Raw genomic sequence first — 21,312 nt, forward strand, 5'->3', positions numbered from 1 at the left:
GCCGCCCATCCTGAGCCGGGTCCCAGCATAGTGAATGCCACCCATCCTGTTCCCAGGTTTGATCCCATGGCTAAGCCCCGTCATTGACTGCCTCAGCTGCACCCTCAGAATTCTGGGACTAGCTGTGGCCCGAAATTGCTGCATTGCTAGACTTCCAGCCAGTCCCGGCCTCCAGTGTGGAAGACGCTGCCCAGCCAGTCCCTACCTCCGGTGTGGAAGATGCCGCTAGTATTGTTCCTGTTCCCGGCATAGTGGATGCCGCCGGTCCACTATGCCGGGAGCCAGGACAACAGGTCAGCGGGATGATATCAACATCATCATCCCCACACCCTGAACTTGGGAACCAAGACCCAATTCATCATGAATTCATCAAGAGTTCAATATGGCATCTCACTAAGGACATGACCGGTCCCTGCTGCTGTTCTGCTGCTCGTGTCCAAGAGTGGCTACAGATACCAGCTACATGACATCAAACTGTATGCCAGAAGTGAAGGAGACATCGGCTCACTAATCCACCTCACCAGGATATACATCAATCACACTGGAATGACATATGGACTGGATAAGTGTGATTGGTTACAGGAAGAGGAAAGGTAGCTAGAACTGAGGGGATCACACTACAATAAGGTAAGATAGCAGATGTTGAGGGCAGTTATAAGTACTTTGGAATCTTGCAGGCAAATGGAAATCAAGAAGAGGCCACAAAGAAAGCATCTACAGCCAAATACCGTGAGTCAAGTTCTGAGAAATCAGCTGAATGGGAAGAACAAGATTTGGGCTATCAACACCTACACTCTACCAGTCATCAGATAACCCCCTGGCATAATCAGCTGACCAAAGGATAAGGCTATTTTAAATAGCACTTACTTGGCATAATTGTACAGTATGTATTTTCAATATTTAATAAAAAATATTTCCTTATAAAGTAGAATTATGAGAGTTCCAAGAGCATCTCTGTTGCTAGTGTTCTTCTCCAGATCCCATTGGGTGAGGCAGACTTAACAAACCCCTCAGGGGTGAGCCAGCACAACTGTGTTCTAATGCATTTTTCAAATCTCCCTTAGGCAGAGACACTCATGGTTAGGTTCTTTTTCAAAATCACAGTAGGTGATTGGCTCCAGAACAGGGATGGGTGGGTGCACTGCTGGTGAACCACAGCACCACACAGTTTGGGTTTCTTCCTCCAAAAAAGATCTGCTGCAACATAATATGCTACTGGAATACAAGTATACTAAAGAATAACAAACACCACTTTATGCAGTATTTATGTAGAACAGACTGAACCATGTACTATGTGGTATAAACTGCACTATTTGTTACTTATACAGAATAGACTCATGGAGTGTTTACATGGTATAGACTGGACTATGCAGTGTTTATGTGAAACACAATGCATTATGTGTTATGTATTACAATGGAACTCCAGGATTCTTCCAGAATATTTAGGAAAAGAAGATGAACTTGGCTCTAAAGAATCCTCAAAAGATTACCACATAAGGCCCTATGAACCTTGCAACCTAGGAATGATGAGTGTGTAGTCATGTGTTTAACATTGTATAAGATTTGTACACAAACACAGACACACACGCAAACCTGTAGCAAAGCGCTTTTTGTGTAGAGTTCCCCTCTCTGTGAAACATTTAACAGGAAAAGAATCAATATGGAACAATGCCATGACATCATCATCATCGTCATCCTCATCATCTTCGCTGATTCTATTCCCATAGTCTGAGATGGACTCTGAGGTGGTGTCTACAAGCAAAATTAGACAGCTCTGTGTGATTAAACAACACATTATGACATACATTGTATGACATTGCTTTGCTCTTTTAGAATTCAAATTAGTTTTAATACCAACATCTTTTATTTAAAGGCACTGTGTGCTAAACTCAAGTAACGTGTCTCTAGTCTCCACAGTCTACCATTTCTACTCCTAATGGTAGAAGACAATCTGTCTCTATAGAAATGATCACTGTGCATGTGGGTGCACAGTGCACTTTATTACATTTTTTTTGGATGATCTTTGAATAACAAAGACATAACAATGCATCTTATGCACACACACATTGTATTGCATTGTGCGTTATTGAGTCAGTTTAAAGTGAATGATAAAGACTCACATTATCTGTAACTGTTATTTCCACTGGAACGTGCTGTCCTTCCCTGTTAGTCAGAAGACATACAAACATTCAGACTTTATGTCTGAAACCCAAAATACAAGCATGAAGATTTATGATGACAGCAGAGTGGCATTTTCATAGACAAAGATTAAGATCAAGATTAAGATTAAGATTTAGGATTAAACTGCACTCCATTGGTCCAGTCTCCCCACTGGTGTCCATCTAGATTCTGAGGTATGCCAAGCCAGCATTTGAGGACTCTGCTCCTGCTCCCAACACAGCTGAACTGTGTGACTGAATGTTGTGGAATAATGATTACACCGCTCAGGTGTGTTGGGAGCTTTTCTGGCTGTAGTCCTGGAGGACTGGAAGAGGATCCTGGTATGTATTATAAATGGAAAAGCTGAATGCAGCACTTGAGGTCATTCAGAAACCCTTCCTCACTAGTCATACCCCTCTCTTCTGTCTCCGCATGACTCTGGTGACATCAGGCAAGGATCCTGGGACAGAATGCTGTGTGCAGAATAGTTGAAAAAGAAAGTACTGTGAGAAAAAAATCTATTTTATGCCATGAAGAAAAATACACATTAAGGTGCCATGATAAGTAAGATTTCAAATTATAGAGTGCACTATAAATATATGGTTGTCAGTTATGGAAATCACTAAGAATACAATAGGACCTAGTACCTCTACATCCTCGGTCTTCCTTTGTTTTATGATGGACATGAAAGAAAACCCTCCTGCAGACAGTGTGAAAAGTAAAAATGTAAAATGTAAAAACTACACTTCTACTGGTATGAGGCCATACAGTGACAGTTTTTCTGTTCTCTTTAACTGTAGACATGGATTCTGGTTCTTACATGTGACTACATTTTACCTGTATGAATGTTTACAACGGAACCTCATGGCAAAAGATGCTTGTCTTCCACTTTTATTTTTTTTTCTCCCACCAAACTGTTCAAATTGTGTGAGAGTAAACCACTGCCCTTCAGAGAAGATGCATAGATCACCTGCAGGGGAAGAGGGGAGATGAGAGAGAGACCGAGAGAGAAAGAGAGAGAAAGTAGTAAAATTACATCCATATATACGTGTACATACATAGTACAAACTATACTGCATTTTATATACAGTATATACAGTTATACTGTAAACTATATTATATATATTTGTTGTCTATATTTTTTTTTTTCCCTGCATTTCCTCAATACAAAACTTTTGTTACTATAAACTGATTCATTCGACTCACAAATCTCACAGAGTCACATGGCATCACACACACATATAGATTCTCACAAATATTCTTTTATTCTAGTAATATTTTTATCCATCCATTGTTCCTGTTTTCTAGTTGAGGCCTGAGTACATTAACAATATTCTCATTTTATGATTTTTTTCAAGCTCAGTAAAATTGATTCCTATGTCATCATAGCTGTTCTGCTTCATTTGTCTAAAAGGAGAAGCAGCTTTGCTTGAGTCTTGCTGTATGGCAGAAGTATTTTTGACTGCCAACTAGTTCAGAGTTTAAAGATTTGTCTGTACTATAACAACCAACAGTAAAGGTTCAGAGTTTAATGATCTGTCTGTATTCTGACATAATGAGACGTACTGTTGCTGTACTTGTCTTTGCTTCTGATCCAATTCCTTCAAAGAACAGGAAAGCCTGAGATGTAAAAAAAAAAAAAAAAGGTTAAGGTACTGGACTTATAAATAAAAGGTTGCTGGTTCAAGCCCCACCAGTGCCAAGTTGCTGCTGTTGGGTAACTGAGCAAGGCCCTTAACCCTCAAGTTGTACTCACTCGTGAAATTTTGTCACTTTGGATAAAAGTGTCAGGTTAATGTAAGTTTTTCATGCTATTAAATGCATTTTAATCTAATGAATTATGCTTACATTTATTTCTAAGACAAATTAAAATAATGTTATATTTTTTATAAAAATAATGTTATATTAAAATAATAAATAAGTTAATGCTCTATATATGAAATGATTTCCAAAACTATATATATTTACAATCAACAGCTCTGTCACAGCGTGTACTCAGAAACGAAGCTGAAAGCAGCTTTGCTTCTTAAACTCTTCTTACATGATGGAGAAAAAACAAGCTCAAAGACAAAGACAAAGACAGCAAGTATCCAAGAACATGGACAGTTTAAACTGGCAGATATAACCAGTTTACCACCATGTTTAACACAAGTACTAAATTTAGATTTCTCTCATCCACACTCAATAAATACACATACCCATGCACACATACTTACAAAGTTGCTAGGGCCGTGGTTTTCCTGCCAAGTTGGACTTGTTTGAAGGTGTCAAAGTGGGTGAAAAGTCAAAGGTCATGGGGTTTGGAAAAAGCTTTCATTACAAACAATACCAAATGTATTTTCTTGTGAATGTGTACTGATGCGAGTGTTACATAGCTGATGACCTGACAAATGGAGGCCAACACCTACACCAGTCTCTATGTACCCAGCTGGCATAATCAGCTGGCCAAAGGATAGAAACCACTGACATCAAGACACTGCTCATAGTGCACGAAGGGTTTCATCCGTGCACAAGGCTTTCATTCATATATTTAAACAATGCTACATACAAACATTAACTAGCCTACAAACTAAAATATATGTCCTCATGTGGTTCTTTTTACACTGAATGCAAATCTGTTTTCAAGACATTCCTCTCAGGCATTGGTTTTTAACTGAAATTATTATTCTTATTATTATTTAATTATTATTATTATTTTATTATTATTATTATTATTTTATTATTATTATTGTAATTATGCCATATTTATTCACAAATAATGCTGTTATGGCACGAAAAATATGTAGTCTGTGATGGTGGCGGCACAGAGGGAGCAAGAGGTGTGGTTGCTAGAAGGTGCTCTTTATTTTCCATAACTAAAGGCACTAATGTTTAGCTGACCTGCAGGTTGAAATAGTGGAAGGGGGAAAAAAGGGAGAGGTGCACATGATTAGTAGGCTGGTGATTGGGAGAGGGGTAGGTGTTTACTATGGTCCTCCCAGCGAGTGTGCATGTTCCTTCTACTGGGAGGCCGGCCACCCATGACAGAAGCCCCCCACCAGAAGACCCCGCCAGGCTCCTGGAGTGCAGCTGGCCTGGCCCACGGGGAGCAGGTTTCCACGGGTGCTCCCGGTGAAAGGAGGTGATGAGGTCAGGGTCCAACACCTGGGGGGCCAGCACCCAGCAATGCTCCTCAGGTACCCCTCCCAGTCCACCAGGTACTGCAACTCCAAGGTCCTTCTCTGAGAGTCTAGCAAGGTCCTCACCCTGTAGGCTGGCTTACCCCCGATCTCCAGCAGTGGGGGTGGAGCTCCCAAGGGGCTCCCCTCTTCCGAGAGACATGTGGAAGGCCCTGGACGCCCGCATATGTCCCGGCAGACCCAACCTGTAGGTCACCTCATTCACCCAACTTATTATAGTCTACGGACCCTCATATTTGGCCCACAGTTTGACCCAGCTTGAACCAGGAAGTCAGTCCCTGCTTTCGGTCTGCCTTTTTTTGTAGGCCACGATGGAGGAGCACAGACTCCTGTGGGTCTCCCCCCAAACCTGCTCGCTGCATCTGCACGACTGCTCAACAGTTGGCCGGTCTGACATCGCTGGGTTCCAGGGGTAAAGGGGGGCTGGTACCCTCAAACACATTCAAATGGTGTTAGCCTTGTTCCAGCATGACACAGAGTTTTGTGCATATTCGGCCCATGCTAGGCATGTACTCCAGGTCTCTGGATGTCACTGGTAGTAGAGACGAAGGAACTTGCCCAATTCCTGGTTTACCCTCTCCACTTGGCCATTGGCCTGGGGATGGTAACCTGACATCCAACTCATGATAATATTCAGTTTCCCAAGCAGTTCCTTCCACAGTCTTGAGGTGAATTGAGCCCCCTGCCTGAGACAATGTCCTCAGACAACCTAAACTGTCTGAAGACATGGCAGAAGAGCAAGTCTGCTGTTGCCAAGGTTGTGGGTAGGCCTTTTAGCGGGATGAACCTAACCATTTTGGAGAAGCGATCCACGATCACCAAAATGATTGTGTTCCCCTCAGAGGCAGGCAGGCCCGTGACAAAATCTATGGAGATATGGGACCAAGATCGCTGAGGAGTGGGGAGGGGAAGTAGCTTACTGGCAAGAAGAGTGCGTGGGGTCTTGCTGCGGGTGCAGTTGGTGCACAAGGACACATACCTGGTGACGTCCCTGTGCATGGCAGGCCACCAGTATCTTGTGCTCAACAGTTGCGTGGTGTGCGTCCATCCCAGATGTCCTGTCTCCACAGATGTGTGTGCCCAGTTGATAAGGTCCTTGCAATGTCTAAGCAGGACAAAGCTGGTTGGCGGCCTCTATGCTGCAGTCGATGTCCAAGGTCACCGTGGCCAAGAAACACGAGGGAGGGAGCACCGGTTACTGACTGGAAGACTGGGCCTCGGCATGATGTTGCTGGGAGAGCAGATCCACCCTTTTTCTCTCCCAGCCTGTAGGTGACATGAAAGGCAAACCTGGAGAAGAAAAGAGACCACCGCACCTGCCTAAAATTCAACCTTTTTGTGGTTTGGAGGTACTATAGGTTCTTGTGATCAGTGATGATGGTGAAGGGATGTCTCTCTCCCTCCAGCCAATGCCTCCACTCCTCCAACACGGGTTTCATTAACAGGAGTTCTCTGTCCCCCACGCCGTAGTTCCGCTTAGACGGGCTCAGCTTCCTTGAAAAGTAAGCGATGAGACGTAGCTTACCTTCCTCCCCTCTCACTTGGGACAGCACAACTCCTACTCCCACATCTGAGGCATCTACCTCCACAGTAAAGGGTCTCTCCAGGTTGGGTTGTTGCAACACGGGAGCGGTGGAGAAGGCGGTCTTCAGGTCTGTGAACGCTCTCTCTGCCGCCTCACCCCACCTTAGCTGTTTGGTTTTTCCCCTAAACAAGTCCGTGAGGGGCCTGGCTAGGGTGCTAAAAGATTTTATGAAGCGTTGCAACTCCCATTATGTCCAGGGTCTTGGCCAGCCTGTCACGGCTTCCACCTTGCCGGGTTGCATGCCTACGCTACCCTTCTTTATGATGTACCCTAAAAGGTTCACCTCTTTGCAATGAAACTTGCACTTTTCTAGCTTGCAGTAAAGCTGGTTCTTCAAAAGGGTATGGAGAACAGTGCAAACGTCACGCACATGTTGGTCAAAGGAGGCGGAATAGATTAGGATGTCATTAATATACGCAATGACCAATCTACCCAGGAACTCCCTTAAGACCTCATTAATATAGGCCTGAAATATTGAGGGGGCTGTAGCCAACCCATATGGCAGGACCAGGTATTCATAGTGACCAGAAGATGTGCTAAAGTCTACCATTCATCACCCTCCCTGATCCTAATGAGGTTGTAGGCACCGTGCAGATCTAACCTAGTGAAATACCAGCACCTCTCAACTGCTCATGTTCCACAGGGACCAGGAGGAGGGGATAGGTTTACTTAACCAGTAGTTTGTTAAGTCTCCGGTAGTCTACACATGGCCTCAAACCTCCATCCTTCTTTTTGACAAAGAATACACCTGCTGACACTGGAGGGGCATATATATACCCCTGTATGGATCCCTCCTTGAGGTTTATGGCACAGTCCCACTATAAGGTGGGCTCAAACCCAGCTCAGCTAGGTGATGACACCAATAGCCTACTGGGTGAGCAACCACACTCTAAGAACAGCGGGCCCATGTGCAGAACAGTTAGATCTTGGATCAGGTAAAACAAAAGGGAAAAAAAACTAAACACCATCCCGAGCATGGAAAAAAGGAGAACAAAGAACGCCACGGGAAAAAATGGCAACACCGATGCACTGGGGAAAACAAAACTAAAACTTCCCAAACAAAACCAGAAAACGGGGAGGAACTTGAATGGCTAAGGGAAGCCTCAGGAGAGAGACAGACTCAAGAGGGAAAACTGGAGAGGGGAGTAGATGTGTAAAAACACAAACACCCTCGCAGACAAGAAGTGAGGTGTAGCATGAGGGGTCACAGACCTCAATACCTGAAGTTACCAACTAGGAGCTTGGCTCAAAACTTTAGCAAAGACCCAGCACTGAATGGCTGGGTCACTGGGCTTTTATAAGGTCTAACCCAGCTGTTGGGTGTTAAAACAGATTAGTGGTGTGGTTGACTCGAGGCCTCCCTCTGGTGGCCGGAGGTGGCCCTGGCCTGGTGCCAACCCTTACACCCACTCCCAATGGGGGAGGGGGCTGTGTAGCATTCACCAGACTGAACACCTCAGACAGTTCATGGTACTCCTGGTGGATGATGAGGTCCCCGTAGACCTCTGGGCTCTCGATCGAGGTAGACTGAAGATGCACTGTCCTGTTAGGGAGGCACTGCTTACCACAATAGGGCACACACGCGAGGATGTGGTTCCTGGACCACAGTAGGTGAGGGATGTGTTTGCATAGCCAAGGGAGGCCTAATGTGAGGGGGCGAGAGAGAGAAGGGATTAGGTAAAAGGAGGTTTGCTCTATGTAATCCCCGTTTGTTTCCAGCTGAACACGGGGAGTGACGTGTAACAAAGGTGAAACCCACCTGGCCCCCATCCCATGCCTTTATACTCAAGGGGAAGGGCAGGGGAATTGCTTTTATCACTAGCCTCTTCACGAAATCCCAGTCCATTACATTCCCTGCCACAGCAGAGTCCACCAATGCTGTCGAGAAAGCAAAGTGACCCTTGCGCGACACTTTAATTGGCACTTGAAACATTGAAATGGCCATCAAACATTGGTCATGGCCATCAAAAATATGATTTTAACCAAAAAATATATATAATTTACTGTCGAGCAAGTAAATCTATATATTATGTCTCAAAATTTCACAATGATTGTAAAACAAAAGTAACCGTTTCTCAAAAGCCGTACGTGATGTAAAATTTCGAATTCATTTCTGTGATCAGCATCAAAAGTCTATTTGCAACACCAAAACCTGTAAAGGAAACAAAAACCTTGTAAGCCAGTGTATCCTACTTTGCTAACAACTGCTGTCACGTTCGTCCCTCTTTGACGTCGCGGTTCCCACTGCAACTCCACCACGTTTGTTTACTTCCTGGTTTCCTCGTGTTTCCTTGTTTTGGTTTCTTTTGGTTCCGTCGCCTAGTTGGTTCTATTGCCTACCAGTTATTTTAATAAGTATTGTGTTAGTTCTCATTAGTTTCTGTATTTAAACACCGTGTTTGTGGGCACTCTTTGCGATGTCTCGTTTACTCGTTTCTGAGCCGTTGTTTAGCTTTGTCTGGCATTTTGGTTTGTTTCAGCTCTGCCTGTATTTTGGATTTGCTCTCTGCCTGTTCCCTCTTTTCCGGTTGCTCCTGGACTGATTTCTTGATTACAACCTTGGCTTGTGTACTTTGGATTCTGATTGTGGACTATGCGTATTCTCTAATAAAGCTGCATTACTTCGAGCGACTCTGTACATGCTCAGAACGTTACAACCGTGCCTGTTTGTGGCAGAAAAAAATATCACTATATAAAATCAATAACAAGCCTTAATTTTTATAAACTTAACTTTTATCATCTTAAAAACATGCCTCAAAATAGGGCTTGCATTGGCACACCATGAGTTCAGTTCAGCTACTGCATGTATTTTTCTGTTGCTTGTAGTTTATAGCTACGTAGCTAGCAAGCCATTTGTTCTTCAAAATAACATTGATATCACACTTTACTTTCATGTTAATAATGCACATTAGGAAAGAGCGCCGACTTCTCACACAGATGTGTAGCCAGCTACTTTTCATAAGTGTCATTTGAGTTTAATGCCGGAAAATGTGCCTGTTGTCTGTTCATTATGTAGGTATTTTTGTCCAGCTGTTGACGTTACCGATGCAAAGCGGCGTCATTCAATGATCATCTTTAGAGATTTCACTAACCCTCCCACACATGACAGGTAGTGACGTACAAAATTGTAAAAAATTAGTTGAAAATGTAACGGGAGGAACGTTGAGGAATATAACGGAGTTTTACTTTTAGTGTATATATATATATATATATATATATATATATAGAGAGAGAGAGAGAGAGAGAGAGAGAGAGACTGGTAGCCTATCGGCAAACCACTGATATGCCAGGCAAATGGGGGAAATATGTGAGACAGTGTTGTAAGGACTGGGACAGAAAACAGGGGATGATGAACTAGATAAAACGTGTTCCCAATGACCAGAAAAATGCATTTGCATAGTTATTGTTGTCTCGTGAGCTAAAGCTTCTCATCATTAATTGGTATTTTAGCCCATCAACTCCATTTGTATACAGCAAGTTTCCAATCAACCACCATTGTTTGCACAACATATATACATAAAGGCAAACCTTCTAAAAGGGTTAAAAACTGTTATATATGACACTAAACATCTTTTAGGGAAAAAAAAAAACTTTAGACAAAGCATTCCTAGCAGAGCCTTTTTCAAGTTAAAGTGAGTTGAATCAACTTTATTTGTCCACTAGTAAGCATTGGACTTACATTGCACGAAACACCTACACATGCATATAAAATATGATCATGAATATGTTTTCAAACAGGATACATTTAGGAAGATTAGTTTCATATAACAATACCTAGAGGAATATGCCCTGTTACTTATGTTATGAAATGAAGGCTTCTGATTGAGGAAAAAAGCTATTGGATATTAAAGATGGTTTTGAATTCCTGCTAAAATATCTGGCTTAGTGTGGATCCCATTGTTTGTTAGAAACTGGTTCAAAGTGACCAGTCCTTCAGGTTCAATCTCCTCCAAGTTACCCTGTGCCCTCCGTCCTCCATAGCCAGATCCGGGGAAGTCAACAGACACTGACACCAAGGTAGTGAATCAAGAGAGTTCCACTTTATTGAGGAAAGCACCGAGTATATATGTGTCCTATATCTACTATCTAAATCTACAGGATGACGGGGAAAAGTGAGGCATGTTCTAAGGGTCTATGTAGAAAGGAAAGAGACAAGGTTAGTAAAGATTAGATGTTCTCTGCATGAACGAGCCACGAGCTGTTCCCATGCTCACCATGAGCCACTCCTGTGCTTAAAGAGAAATAGATAGAGAGAGATAGAGAGAGAGAGAGAGAGAGAGAGAGAGAGAGAGAGAGAGAGAGAGAGAGAGAGAGAGAGAAAGGGAGGGATAAAGGAGACAAGAAGAGGGAGCGGATGACCTCGGGCGACCAGCTCACGGTCAAGCTGCCATGCCATGACTGATAGGCAGAGACCTTGCGTTGGGTGCCTGAAGAGAGAAAGGCTCCAGTATCTAAGACTCCCCCCTTTGATTCCAAAGGAATCACATATTAGTATATAGACCTTTCTAATACACAGTCACCAAGGCAACATTAGCATGATTAATCACGGAGGTAGAAATGTAAGTTATGAAAGAAGACAGCAGTGACAATAACCAGGGTCAACAAATAAGAATCAACACAATAATCAGGAGTATGGGAAAAATATTTTTTTATGAGCCAATATCCCCAAGGGCTGACAAGGTCAGCCCACCAATTGAATCAAGAATCATCGGCGGGTGGTGGCTCAGCAATAGCGGTCTTCATGTGTGAAATGATGTCAGTAATGTTGTTATAGTAACTATGGATGTCAAAACAAAACATTTCATTAATGAAGATGCCTCCTTCCTTTGCCAAGAGGAGATCAAGGACTAGGCAGTTCTGCAAGACAGTGGTCAACCACCATCCAAGGCCCATGCGGGGAGATTACCACTGGCAGCTAATGCCTTAGATACATTTATCATAAACCCTACTCCCATATTGATTTGACAGTCTGATCAATTATGATTAAGTGCTGTTTCCATAACATCATCTACCGGGACCGGTACCCAGGGTGTATGGAATGCTTGACACACCAGACAGTCCTTCCCTGGCTCCACCTCTCCTGCCGCTACCAGGGAGACCATACAAGCTAAATTACCATTACAATGTTGTTGATGACTCTGAAAGCCCACTATCCCCCCTTTTGTACCTTTTGAGACTGAAAATAATGCCAATATTATCACACGAATGGGGCCCATTATTCCTACAGTAAGGTTTTATATGCATTTATCAGGAAAGGACCAAAGAGTCTGCAAAAGGATGTTAATAGGCAGATAAGATATCTATCAAGTTATAATACCAGTGCTAAAGTGTATTGACATACAGGGCCAAGGAGTACTTCCTTGGTGTGTGGTGCAGCCAAGGGGCAGTCCCTCAGCATGAAATCATATAACAAATTTTGTACTATATTTGAATTTGTTAAGGTGCATTTTGCTTGTCGGATGCGTTAGCTACTCCCGATGTTAGTATAGCGGTTTGGGTCACTGCGATCACAGTTGTTGGGGGTCCATACGCAGCTTCACCAACTTTCCGAGGGTTCAATGATTTGACCAAAACAGTGTCACCTGGAATAAATGGATGAGTAGGCTTGTCTGTGGGAAGAGGGAGAGTGCAAGAGACATTACCATGCACACTGTTCAATTTCTCAATCAACATTTGGGTGTAGTCCCCCAAGATCACGTCCATGTCACCTGAATGAGAAATACCTGGGTTAATTCTGACCCATAGGGTTGTAAATGGTCTACCAAAAATTACCTCAAATGGTGACAATTTGGTGGTGGCACTGGGTGTCATTCTGTTCTCACACAACACCACTAGCAGTACATCTATCCACTTCTTTCCTGTTTCCATCATAGCCTTTGTTAACCTTTCTTTCAAGGTACAATTCATTCTCTCAACAAAGCCAGATGACTGAGGATGATAAGGGATGTGAAACTTCCAGTCAATAGTTATGTAGGTGCATAGTTTCTGAGTTACCTTAGAAATGAAACAGGGTCCCTGATCTGAATCTGTTACCTGAGGCACACTGTACCTCGGTATTATGTCCTTGCGTAGGATTTTAACCACAGTGCGGACATCTTCCTTAGAACAAGGAAACGCCTCAGTCCACTTGGAAAACCTGTCTACAATCACCAGCAGGTACTTCAACTAGCCACAAGGTGGCGTGTGCGTAAAGCCTATCTGTAGACACTGAAAGGGATATTCAGGAACCGGCAAGGCATCATGTTTGGCTTGTGTTTTACCCTGGTTGCTTCTAGCACAGGTTAAGCAGCTATCTAGGAGGAGTTTTACAGTTTTATGTGTTTCCGGTATACAAAGCTGTTTTTGAATGTTAGCCCCCTTTGTGCGACGTGAAATCTCATGAAAATGACGCATAAGAAATGGCAAAACAGATTTAGGAAGGGCGATACGCCCCTCTCGGTCACGAATCAGACCATCATTATCAGGCCTGCATCCTTGATCAGCCCAGTGAGAGCAGTCCTGTCGTGTACCCTGAGCTTGTAAGAAACGCAGATCGATATCAGTCGGTACCAAACAATGAGAAAACATGGAGACAGCTTCACATGTCGATGATATAGCATATGGGCTGCCCAACATGCAACCTCGTCCGCTAAGGCAATTGCCAGAGGCTGTGTCAGATCCAGAGGTTGTGTCATGACCCCTGACCTTTACGACAGCCAGCCGAGCTGGTAGTGTACAAGCAGACAAATGTGCAGACACTAGTCCTGAATTAGAAATGGGCTTACCATCCGAGGTGCGGAACCCCCTGGAGTGCCAAATCTTACCGAAGTCACGAGCAACTCCAAACGCAAAACGGAAATCAGTATAGATGGTGACAACCTGATCTCGGAATACATGACAGGCCCTGGTCAATGCCATCAGTTCAGCTACTTGAGCAGACCTGTAAGGGAGAGAGTAAGCCTCCCAAATGAAGTTGGGCAGAGAGCAGACAGAATAACCACAGGAAAATTCGGAGTCAGACGGTTTAAAACATGAGCCATCGACAAAAATGTGATAGCCACCTTCAAGCGTCATGCTAGAGAGATCAGAGCACATTCTCGATGACTCAAGGATAGCCTCAATGCAGTCATGGGGCACAGAGTCATCAGAATGATCTAGCGATATGAAAAGCGATTGCAACAGATTAGCAGGTGAACTTAGGGTCGTGTGTGATTTAATGGTTAAATTCTGAGTGGCACAGAGGATAGCCTGAACGCCACTGTGCCATCATGTGCTGTGTTTGAATGTTATTCATAATGTTAATAACTTGATGTGAAGTGTGTAGAACCATGGGATGAGACAGTGCCAATTTCTCTGCGTCAATGACCAGCAGGGCCGGGGCAGCCACAGTGTGTAAGCAGGCCGGCATGCCTTAAACTACCGAATCAAAAAATTTGTAAAGGTAGGCCACAGGGCAATAATTGCCACAGTGCTCCTGGGCCAGGACGCCCATGGCTGTGGAGCTGTTTTCAGAAATGTAAAGGTGAAAGGGCAGATTATAGTTCGGCAGGCCAAGCGCTAGAGCAGAGCACAAGGCTGATTTCAGAGCCCTAAATGAGTGATACATGGGCTCACTCCAGACCAACGTATCAGGACAGTCTTTTTCACAGCCCTGCCTGAAGACTTTATCATGAAAGGAACAATCCGGCACCCATTGGCAGCAGTAGTTAACCAGACCTAGGAAACTCAGCATAGCTTATTTTGTGCTGGGCGGAGGGATGTCACGTATGACTGCCCGGTCATCTGAGAGGCGACATTCACCAGCGGACAACAGGAACCCCAGATACATGACAGACGGCTTGCACCACTGGAGCTTAGATGGTGAAACCTTAAACCCACATGAAGCCAGATGTTTCAGTAGTGAGCGGGACCCCATCACGCAGCACTCCTGCATTGTTGATGACAAGAGGATGTCGTCTGCATAACTGATAACAACACAGTCCTCTGGAGGGACTCAGGACACCAGTGTGTCTCTTACAACAGCGAAGAACACAGGCGGGGAGTCCAGGAAGCCCTGGGGGAGTCGGCACCACGTGTATTGCTTACCCTGAAACGTAAATGCGAAAAGTGGTCGGCTGTCCGGGTGGACTGGTACATAGAAAAAGGCAGAGCAAATATCCACAACAATAAAATAGTAATGGTGTGCAGGAATAGCAGTTAGAATGGCAGACACATCAGGCACCAGCGGGACTATAGGAACTACTATGTCATTAATGCACCTTGTGTAAATCTCCATTCCTTACCACTCGGTTTATGCATTGGGTTTACAGGTGTATTGTAGGGTGACACAGTGGGAATGATTACGCCTTAGGTGAGCAGTGAGTCAATGATAGGTAACAATGATAGGTCTCTTCTTCATGAGATAGCGGATACTGATTACAGTAAACGGGTATCGTGCTTGTAGTGAGGACAATCTATAAACCCCACATCGTTATTATGGGTGGCCCACTGTGATTTAGGGATGTCTTCCAGCTCAGGAAGTATAGAGTGGTCGGCTGTGTTGCTAGGCTGGCCCAACACATCTGTAAACATAGAGATATTTGGTCCAGAATGGATCGTCATTTTGCCCTAAGAGATTCATTTTAAACATTACATCACGACCCAACAGGTTAAATGGAGAACCAGGAATAACTACAAACTGATGCATCAAAAAAATTGAGGGGTCATCCAGACTTCTAACGGGCAGAGAGTGCATTTTAGGACAGTCCACAAGGACCCCGAAATTCCCACAGAACTAACAGACGAACCAGAGACCAGACCAGTGTAACAGTTCGAGCTAAAGGATGAATAAGTGGCACCAGAGTCCACCAGAAATGAATAAGAATGATTATCAATTAGCAGATCAATAACAGGATGCAAATGAAAATCATTAGCTAGGGTGGCACTTAAACCTGCAAACTGGTTCAGATTAGTGTCCGTGAGGGTCCCGTCCTGAGGGCACTCCTATTGATTAGGTGGCGGTGCTGGTGGGAAAGCTGGTGCAGCCTACCAATTACCAGGATATTGAAATCCGTCCATGGGCTGCTGACCCTTTCTGTCGTCATTCTTTGATTTTGATTCATCCCACCATTCCTTACAGCATTCACGAGCAAAATGACCCTTTTTGTGACAATAGTGGCACTCCAAGTTCTTCTTAAACTGGGTGCTAACCATGACAGGGACTGGTTTCTGTATTGTAACGGGAAGGGCACCCACAGCCTCTAATTCGTGCACCATAGAGGCAAACTCAGTTGGAGACTTACTAAAGAGGTTCTCTATGTTACACCACAGAGTTTGTGCATGTTGAGGATTCATATTTTGCAGGCAAGTTGATACGAACAGGTTCCTGTCTGACTCTGAGGTTGATCCAAGGCCTGCCTGCTCAGTCCAGGCCCTAGTAAAACAGGAGAGTAAAACACTAAGCATGGCTCATCAGGGCCATATCTGCAGCTGGTTGCTGCATAAATGTCTCTCCGAGAGGCCTGTAGTTTAAGTAGGAATTCCTTCAGTTCCTGATAAAAGGTGTCAACATTAGTCTGCTGTGTCCAGTAATAAACATTGGCTCAGTCGCTATTCGAATTTGGGAGGGTGTCATTGCTAAACGACAGTGACTAAATGCCATTAATCAGCTCCTCCTCAGTAAACCTGTGCTTTAAACAATGCATCAGAATGGTCCTGAAATCAGGTCAAATAGATACAGAGGAGGGAGGGTTCACCAATAAACAGTAAATTTCGTTTCAATAAGTCTCAGGCAGGATAACAAATCATTACACAGTGTACACAAAATTCAGCTCATGCCAATAGACAAGACTTCTTCCACTGTTTCAACAGGCAGGATAACAAGTACAAAATTGAGCTCATGCCAATAGACGAGACTTCTTCCACCTTTTCAACAAGCAGGATAACATGTACAAAATTCAACATTCAGCTCGTACCAACGGACAAGACTTCTTCCACCTTATTTGAGACAAAAACGCACCTAAACTAAATTTAAGCACAGAGATACTAAGCAGGAAGAAGACACATTAAATACTAGGGTGTCACTTACCTGCGCAGTATCCCACTTCTGATACCAGACTGTTAGAAACTGGTTCAAAATGACCAGTCCTTCAGGTTCGATCTCCTCCAAGTTACCCTCTGCCCTCCGTCCTCTGTAGCCGGATCCGGGGAAGTCAAGAGACAATGATACCAAGGTAGTGAATCAAGAGAGTTCCACTTTATTGAGGAAAGCACCGAGTATATATGTGTCCTATATCTACTATCTAAATCTACAGGATGACAGGGAAAAGTGAGGCATGTTCTAAGGGTCTATGTAGAAAGCAAAGAGACAAGGTTAGTAAAGATTAGATGTTCTCTGCATGAACGAGCCACGAGCTATTCCCGTGCTCACCATGATCCACTCCTGTGCTTAGAGAGAGAGAGAGAGAGAGAGAGAGAGAGAAAGAGAGAGAGAGAGAAAGGGAGGGGTATAGGAGACAAGAAGAGGGAGCGGATGACCTCGGGCGATCAGCTCACGGTCAAGCCGCCATGTCATGGCTGATAAGCAGAGACCTTGCGTTGGGTGCCTGAAGACAGAAAGGCTCCAGGATCTAACATTGTTATTATCAAATGATTATCCTATAAACAGTGGAAGAGAATATACACAGACCTTGAATGCTGATTAAACCACCTAAATTATGCAATTTTCTACATCTACATTTCCCTGAAGCAACACACCCACATGTGTACACACACATACCACAAACATAATCAAACTTGTACACAAACGTCCCTTGAATCATGCATATTATCATCAGAGAACTGTAGAGTGAGTAATGTGTAGGGAATTAAAGAGAAATATAGACTAACTAGGGCTGGAGCTTTCTGAGGAGCTGTGAATATAGAGCCATCTTCGACTGTGCTAGGCGAGATGCAAACAATGCATGACTAACAAATAATTTGTGGAAAAACTAATTCATGGAAACAGGTAAAGTGAAGAGTCAGTCAGTGAAACAGGCAGAGCACCTCGCCTATTTCCTCTTCATGCGAGGGCACTTCAGACGGCCTTCCTTAGAAGAAAGAGGAAAAAAAGGAAACACCTTAAATTAACTCACAGGTTCAAAAGTTGTGGATTTTAAATAATTCTATAAGGCTGTGTATTTGCTCCATGTCAGAATTAAAATAAAAATAAGCAAGTATGTAAAAGATGTATGTAATAAAATAAAAAGATCAAATACAGAAACGTGACTGTTTCAGTGCTCTCCGGAAAACATGCAAGGTGTGTGTAATGAAATTTTATGGAGGATTAAATCTGCAATTTTTGAAAGGGCTGTGCTTCATCAGTGTCAGCAAATGCATTTACCTTGATCAGTTTCTTCAGTGTAGTGTTCTGGCAACGGATGCTGAGTTTCCAGTTCTTACAGCTGCCCTTTCCTGCAAACCGCTCAAAGTCAGACGGAGTGAACCAGCAGCCCTGTGAATGAATGCATGCGCCCCCTACAGGCCACATGCTGCTGTGTCAGTACCAGGATAGTTTGGTATGTAATATCTAGATTCTTACCTTTAGATGAGAGCAAGATTAAGGTCCAGTAAAAGTAAATTTAATCCAACAGGGTAACCCTAACTCTCTTTTTATATGTACATTTCTGTCATCACAGAAATAATTCTTGATTTTATTTGTATTGGTAAATTAAAATGTGTGGGGCTGCATATAAACACACACACACAAAAAACCAAAAAAAAAACCCAACAACAACAATAACTGCTGTATGGTTCTTAAATAACTGGCAGCCTACAGGTCCAGCAATGCTGCAGAATACAATGTTGCCAGAGCTAACCTCATAAGATCATGGAGTGTGTTAAAATGCCTCACTAGCAGAAAATCAATGAACACTTCACAAATAATAACCCAGGATGTGGATGGAAGATATCCAGTCCATACAACCTCTGAGTCCAGTGATGAGGACACCAACACCATCTCTATCCCTTTGGTGTCTACTGCCATAGGTTTACTGAACCATAATATGGGAAGAATGAGAACCTTTAGCCAGCTTGTTTCCGCAGAGAGTGCCTTTTTTATTTCCACAGGTAACAGGTAGCTTTTCTCCTCTCTTAACTGCAGAAGCTGAGAGAGCAAGAGAAAAATTATAGAATATAATTAGAATATAATATTGCAATTCTAAAGGGAAAAAAACCTACATAATATCAAATGCAATACAGCAAAAACAAATACATAACTCAAACCAAATTAGTTAAATGTGTAAAGACTTTCAAAAAGGTGTATTACATAAGGTAAACTAAGGTAGAAAGATATTTTATTTTATCTTATAAATACATTAATGTTTTAGTAACAGTTATAAAATTAAGGATATTCTGTGATCATTTTAGGCCAAGTATGTGATTAAAAAATAAACAAAGGATTGTAAAGGCACAGGGTAGCAGACAAAGAACATGAGGAGGGGCTGAACTGGAGCTTATCGCTATCCAACAGAACACCAAATCTGATCTAAGACCAGTTTGGGTCTAGTGTATCCTACTAAATCTAATCATTTCACCAAGGGATTGCTGCAATTATTCTCAAATGTTGGACATAAAGGGCACTTGACCACAGACTTACAGAATTTGGGCTTCTTGGGGCTTTTCTGTTGGTTGGGGGAGGAAGAAGAGGATGGGCCGGGTTGCTCATCATCCTCAGTCTCTTCAACACTTTTCTTTCTTTTGCTTCTTCCTCTCCTCTTCTTTGCTGTGTTTTCTTCACTCTGGGGTTTCTTCACCTCTGAATGAAAGAGTTTCACACAGGATTTTTAAGAATCTGAATGAAAAATCAACTTGAAAAAGTACTTCAAGTCATCACAAGAAAAACAAAATACGACTGCTTATACTGAAGGTGGGTGAAACCATTACACACAAAAATACCACAGCAGAACAAATTAAGGTTCAGTCATACACATGCATACTATAAATCCTGAATAAGAAAAACAAGACTTTCAGTAGTGGATTTACAAGTAGAGAACATTATAGAATGAGCAGTTGCACAGCCTGAGAAGTTGTATAAGTGTCTGAGAGGAACGGACCGTCCATCAGGCTTTTTCTGAGCCCACACAGAACTGGGTATTTCTGCAGGATGTGGTTGTGGAATACACATCTCCAAAACACCTTCACCTTGTCGCTTCTCTCCTTCTCCAGCCTGTCCAAAACCTCATACACACCATCCTTTTTCTTCTCCTTACACCTCATCCTTATCACCTTCTGCAAGGATAAAATAACTCAGTGTTTGAGAGAGAGAGAGAGAGAGAGAGAGAGAGAGAGAGAGAGAGAGAGAGAGAGAGAGAGAGAGAGAGAGAGAGAGAGAGAGAGAGAGAGAGAGAGAGAGAGAGAGAGAGAGAGAGAGAGAGAGAGAGCGCTTGCCTTATATAGTTTTTCTGGGACCAAATCATAGTCTCGCAGCTGGTTGAGGAATATGTTCGGTTGTTCCATGCAGGACATTTCCGTCTTTTTGCAGTGAAAAAACCCAATTAACTCTTTATTCGTTAGAAACTCTAGAAAGTGTAATGGCTCCATACCAAAAGGCGTCGTCCCACAGTCAGTCGTCTGTACAGTAAAACGACAGTCAAATTAAACAGCTGTTACAAAGCCTCAAATTATGTACAGTAGCATAATTGTAAGTCAATAAAAATAAAATTGCTGTTTTAAACTAATGAGGAATTATGTTTTTATTTCTAAATAAACGACAAGATAACACTTCACAGGCCACGGTTATACAAAACTTGAACAATGCGCTCTAATCCTAATTCTGCCTCATTCGTATAGGATTTATAATGTCAGAGTACCTCGATACGGCTCCCAATTGGATTATCAGTCGGTAAGCGTTGATTTTTACACGTGAAATCTACAAATCTCCCGTCTAGGATGACGGAAGTACCTCACTCGCTTACTCCTCGAAAAACGAAACTTTACCTCAGAGCGCGTCCGAAATTCAGAGAACGCTCGAATGACACGCGCGACGCCCTCTAACTTTGAGCAACGCGATGGTACCAACATACCTACAAGACACTCTGGAGGAAGGTGCATGGGACCTCCAGCTCCCCAGCTCTCAAAAGTGCTGGCACGATAGGGGAAAAAATGAAAATGTGGTACGGTATGATAAGCCCAAAGCTGGTAATCATACAAACATAGACTATTCGAAAGAAAGGCTAACTATGAAATACGTAATATAAAAACTAATAAAACACTTTATAAAATAATGGCTGTCTGTTTCTGATAAACACATGAGAATAAAAAGAGTATTAGAGTCACTGATTTAATGACACGATACATTAAAAAAGAAGGAATTACATCAGACTACGATGGGATCAAATATGGATCTAGTCTTTAACTACACATATTTTAGATTATTAAATAAATATACTCTGC

General features: G+C 43.0%; 1 protein-coding gene and 2 long non-coding RNA genes across 5 annotated transcripts; all 3 read right to left on the reverse strand.

The window, feature by feature from the left end:
• Nucleotides 1-1,414: 1,414 nt before the first annotated feature.
• LOC113587828 lies at nt 1,415-3,796 on the reverse strand. Its single transcript, XR_003411790.2, has 6 exons — nt 3,727-3,796; nt 2,998-3,130; nt 2,808-2,860; nt 2,574-2,633; nt 2,121-2,163; nt 1,415-1,752 (listed from the first exon to the last, which is right to left on the reverse strand). It is a non-coding gene; the product is annotated as an uncharacterized LOC113587828 (long non-coding RNA).
• A 4,646-nt stretch (nt 3,797-8,442) lies between these two features.
• LOC113587831 lies at nt 8,443-9,145 on the reverse strand. Its single transcript, XR_003411792.1, has 3 exons — nt 9,118-9,145; nt 8,684-8,802; nt 8,443-8,567 (listed from the first exon to the last, which is right to left on the reverse strand). It is a non-coding gene; the product is annotated as an uncharacterized LOC113587831 (long non-coding RNA).
• An 8,288-nt stretch (nt 9,146-17,433) lies between these two features.
• Nucleotides 17,434-20,855, reverse strand: LOC113587826 (nuclear body protein SP140-like protein). 3 transcript variants are annotated; one of them, XM_027026714.2, is made up of 8 exons: nt 20,730-20,855; nt 20,463-20,490; nt 20,308-20,391; nt 19,974-20,148; nt 19,517-19,675; nt 18,941-19,024; nt 18,263-18,396; nt 17,434-17,969 (listed from the first exon to the last, which is right to left on the reverse strand). In XM_027026714.2, exons 3-8 carry the CDS (start codon nt 20,383-20,385, stop codon nt 17,931-17,933), a joined length of 669 nt encoding a protein of 222 aa, XP_026882515.2. In that variant the 5' UTR covers nt 20,386-20,391; nt 20,463-20,490; nt 20,730-20,855; the 3' UTR covers nt 17,434-17,930. The 3 variants fall into 3 exon arrangements, with proteins under 3 accessions (XP_026882515.2, XP_026882514.2, XP_026882513.2); XM_027026713.2 differs by having other exon boundaries at nt 17,434-17,965; nt 20,308-20,490; XM_027026712.2 differs by having other exon boundaries at nt 20,308-20,490.
• Between the last annotated feature and the right edge of the window lie 457 nt (nt 20,856-21,312).

The sequence above is a fragment of the Electrophorus electricus genome, chromosome 4, assembly GCF_013358815.1.
Source record: "Electrophorus electricus isolate fEleEle1 chromosome 4, fEleEle1.pri, whole genome shotgun sequence".
Classification (NCBI taxonomy): domain Eukaryota; kingdom Metazoa; phylum Chordata; class Actinopteri; order Gymnotiformes; family Gymnotidae; genus Electrophorus; species Electrophorus electricus.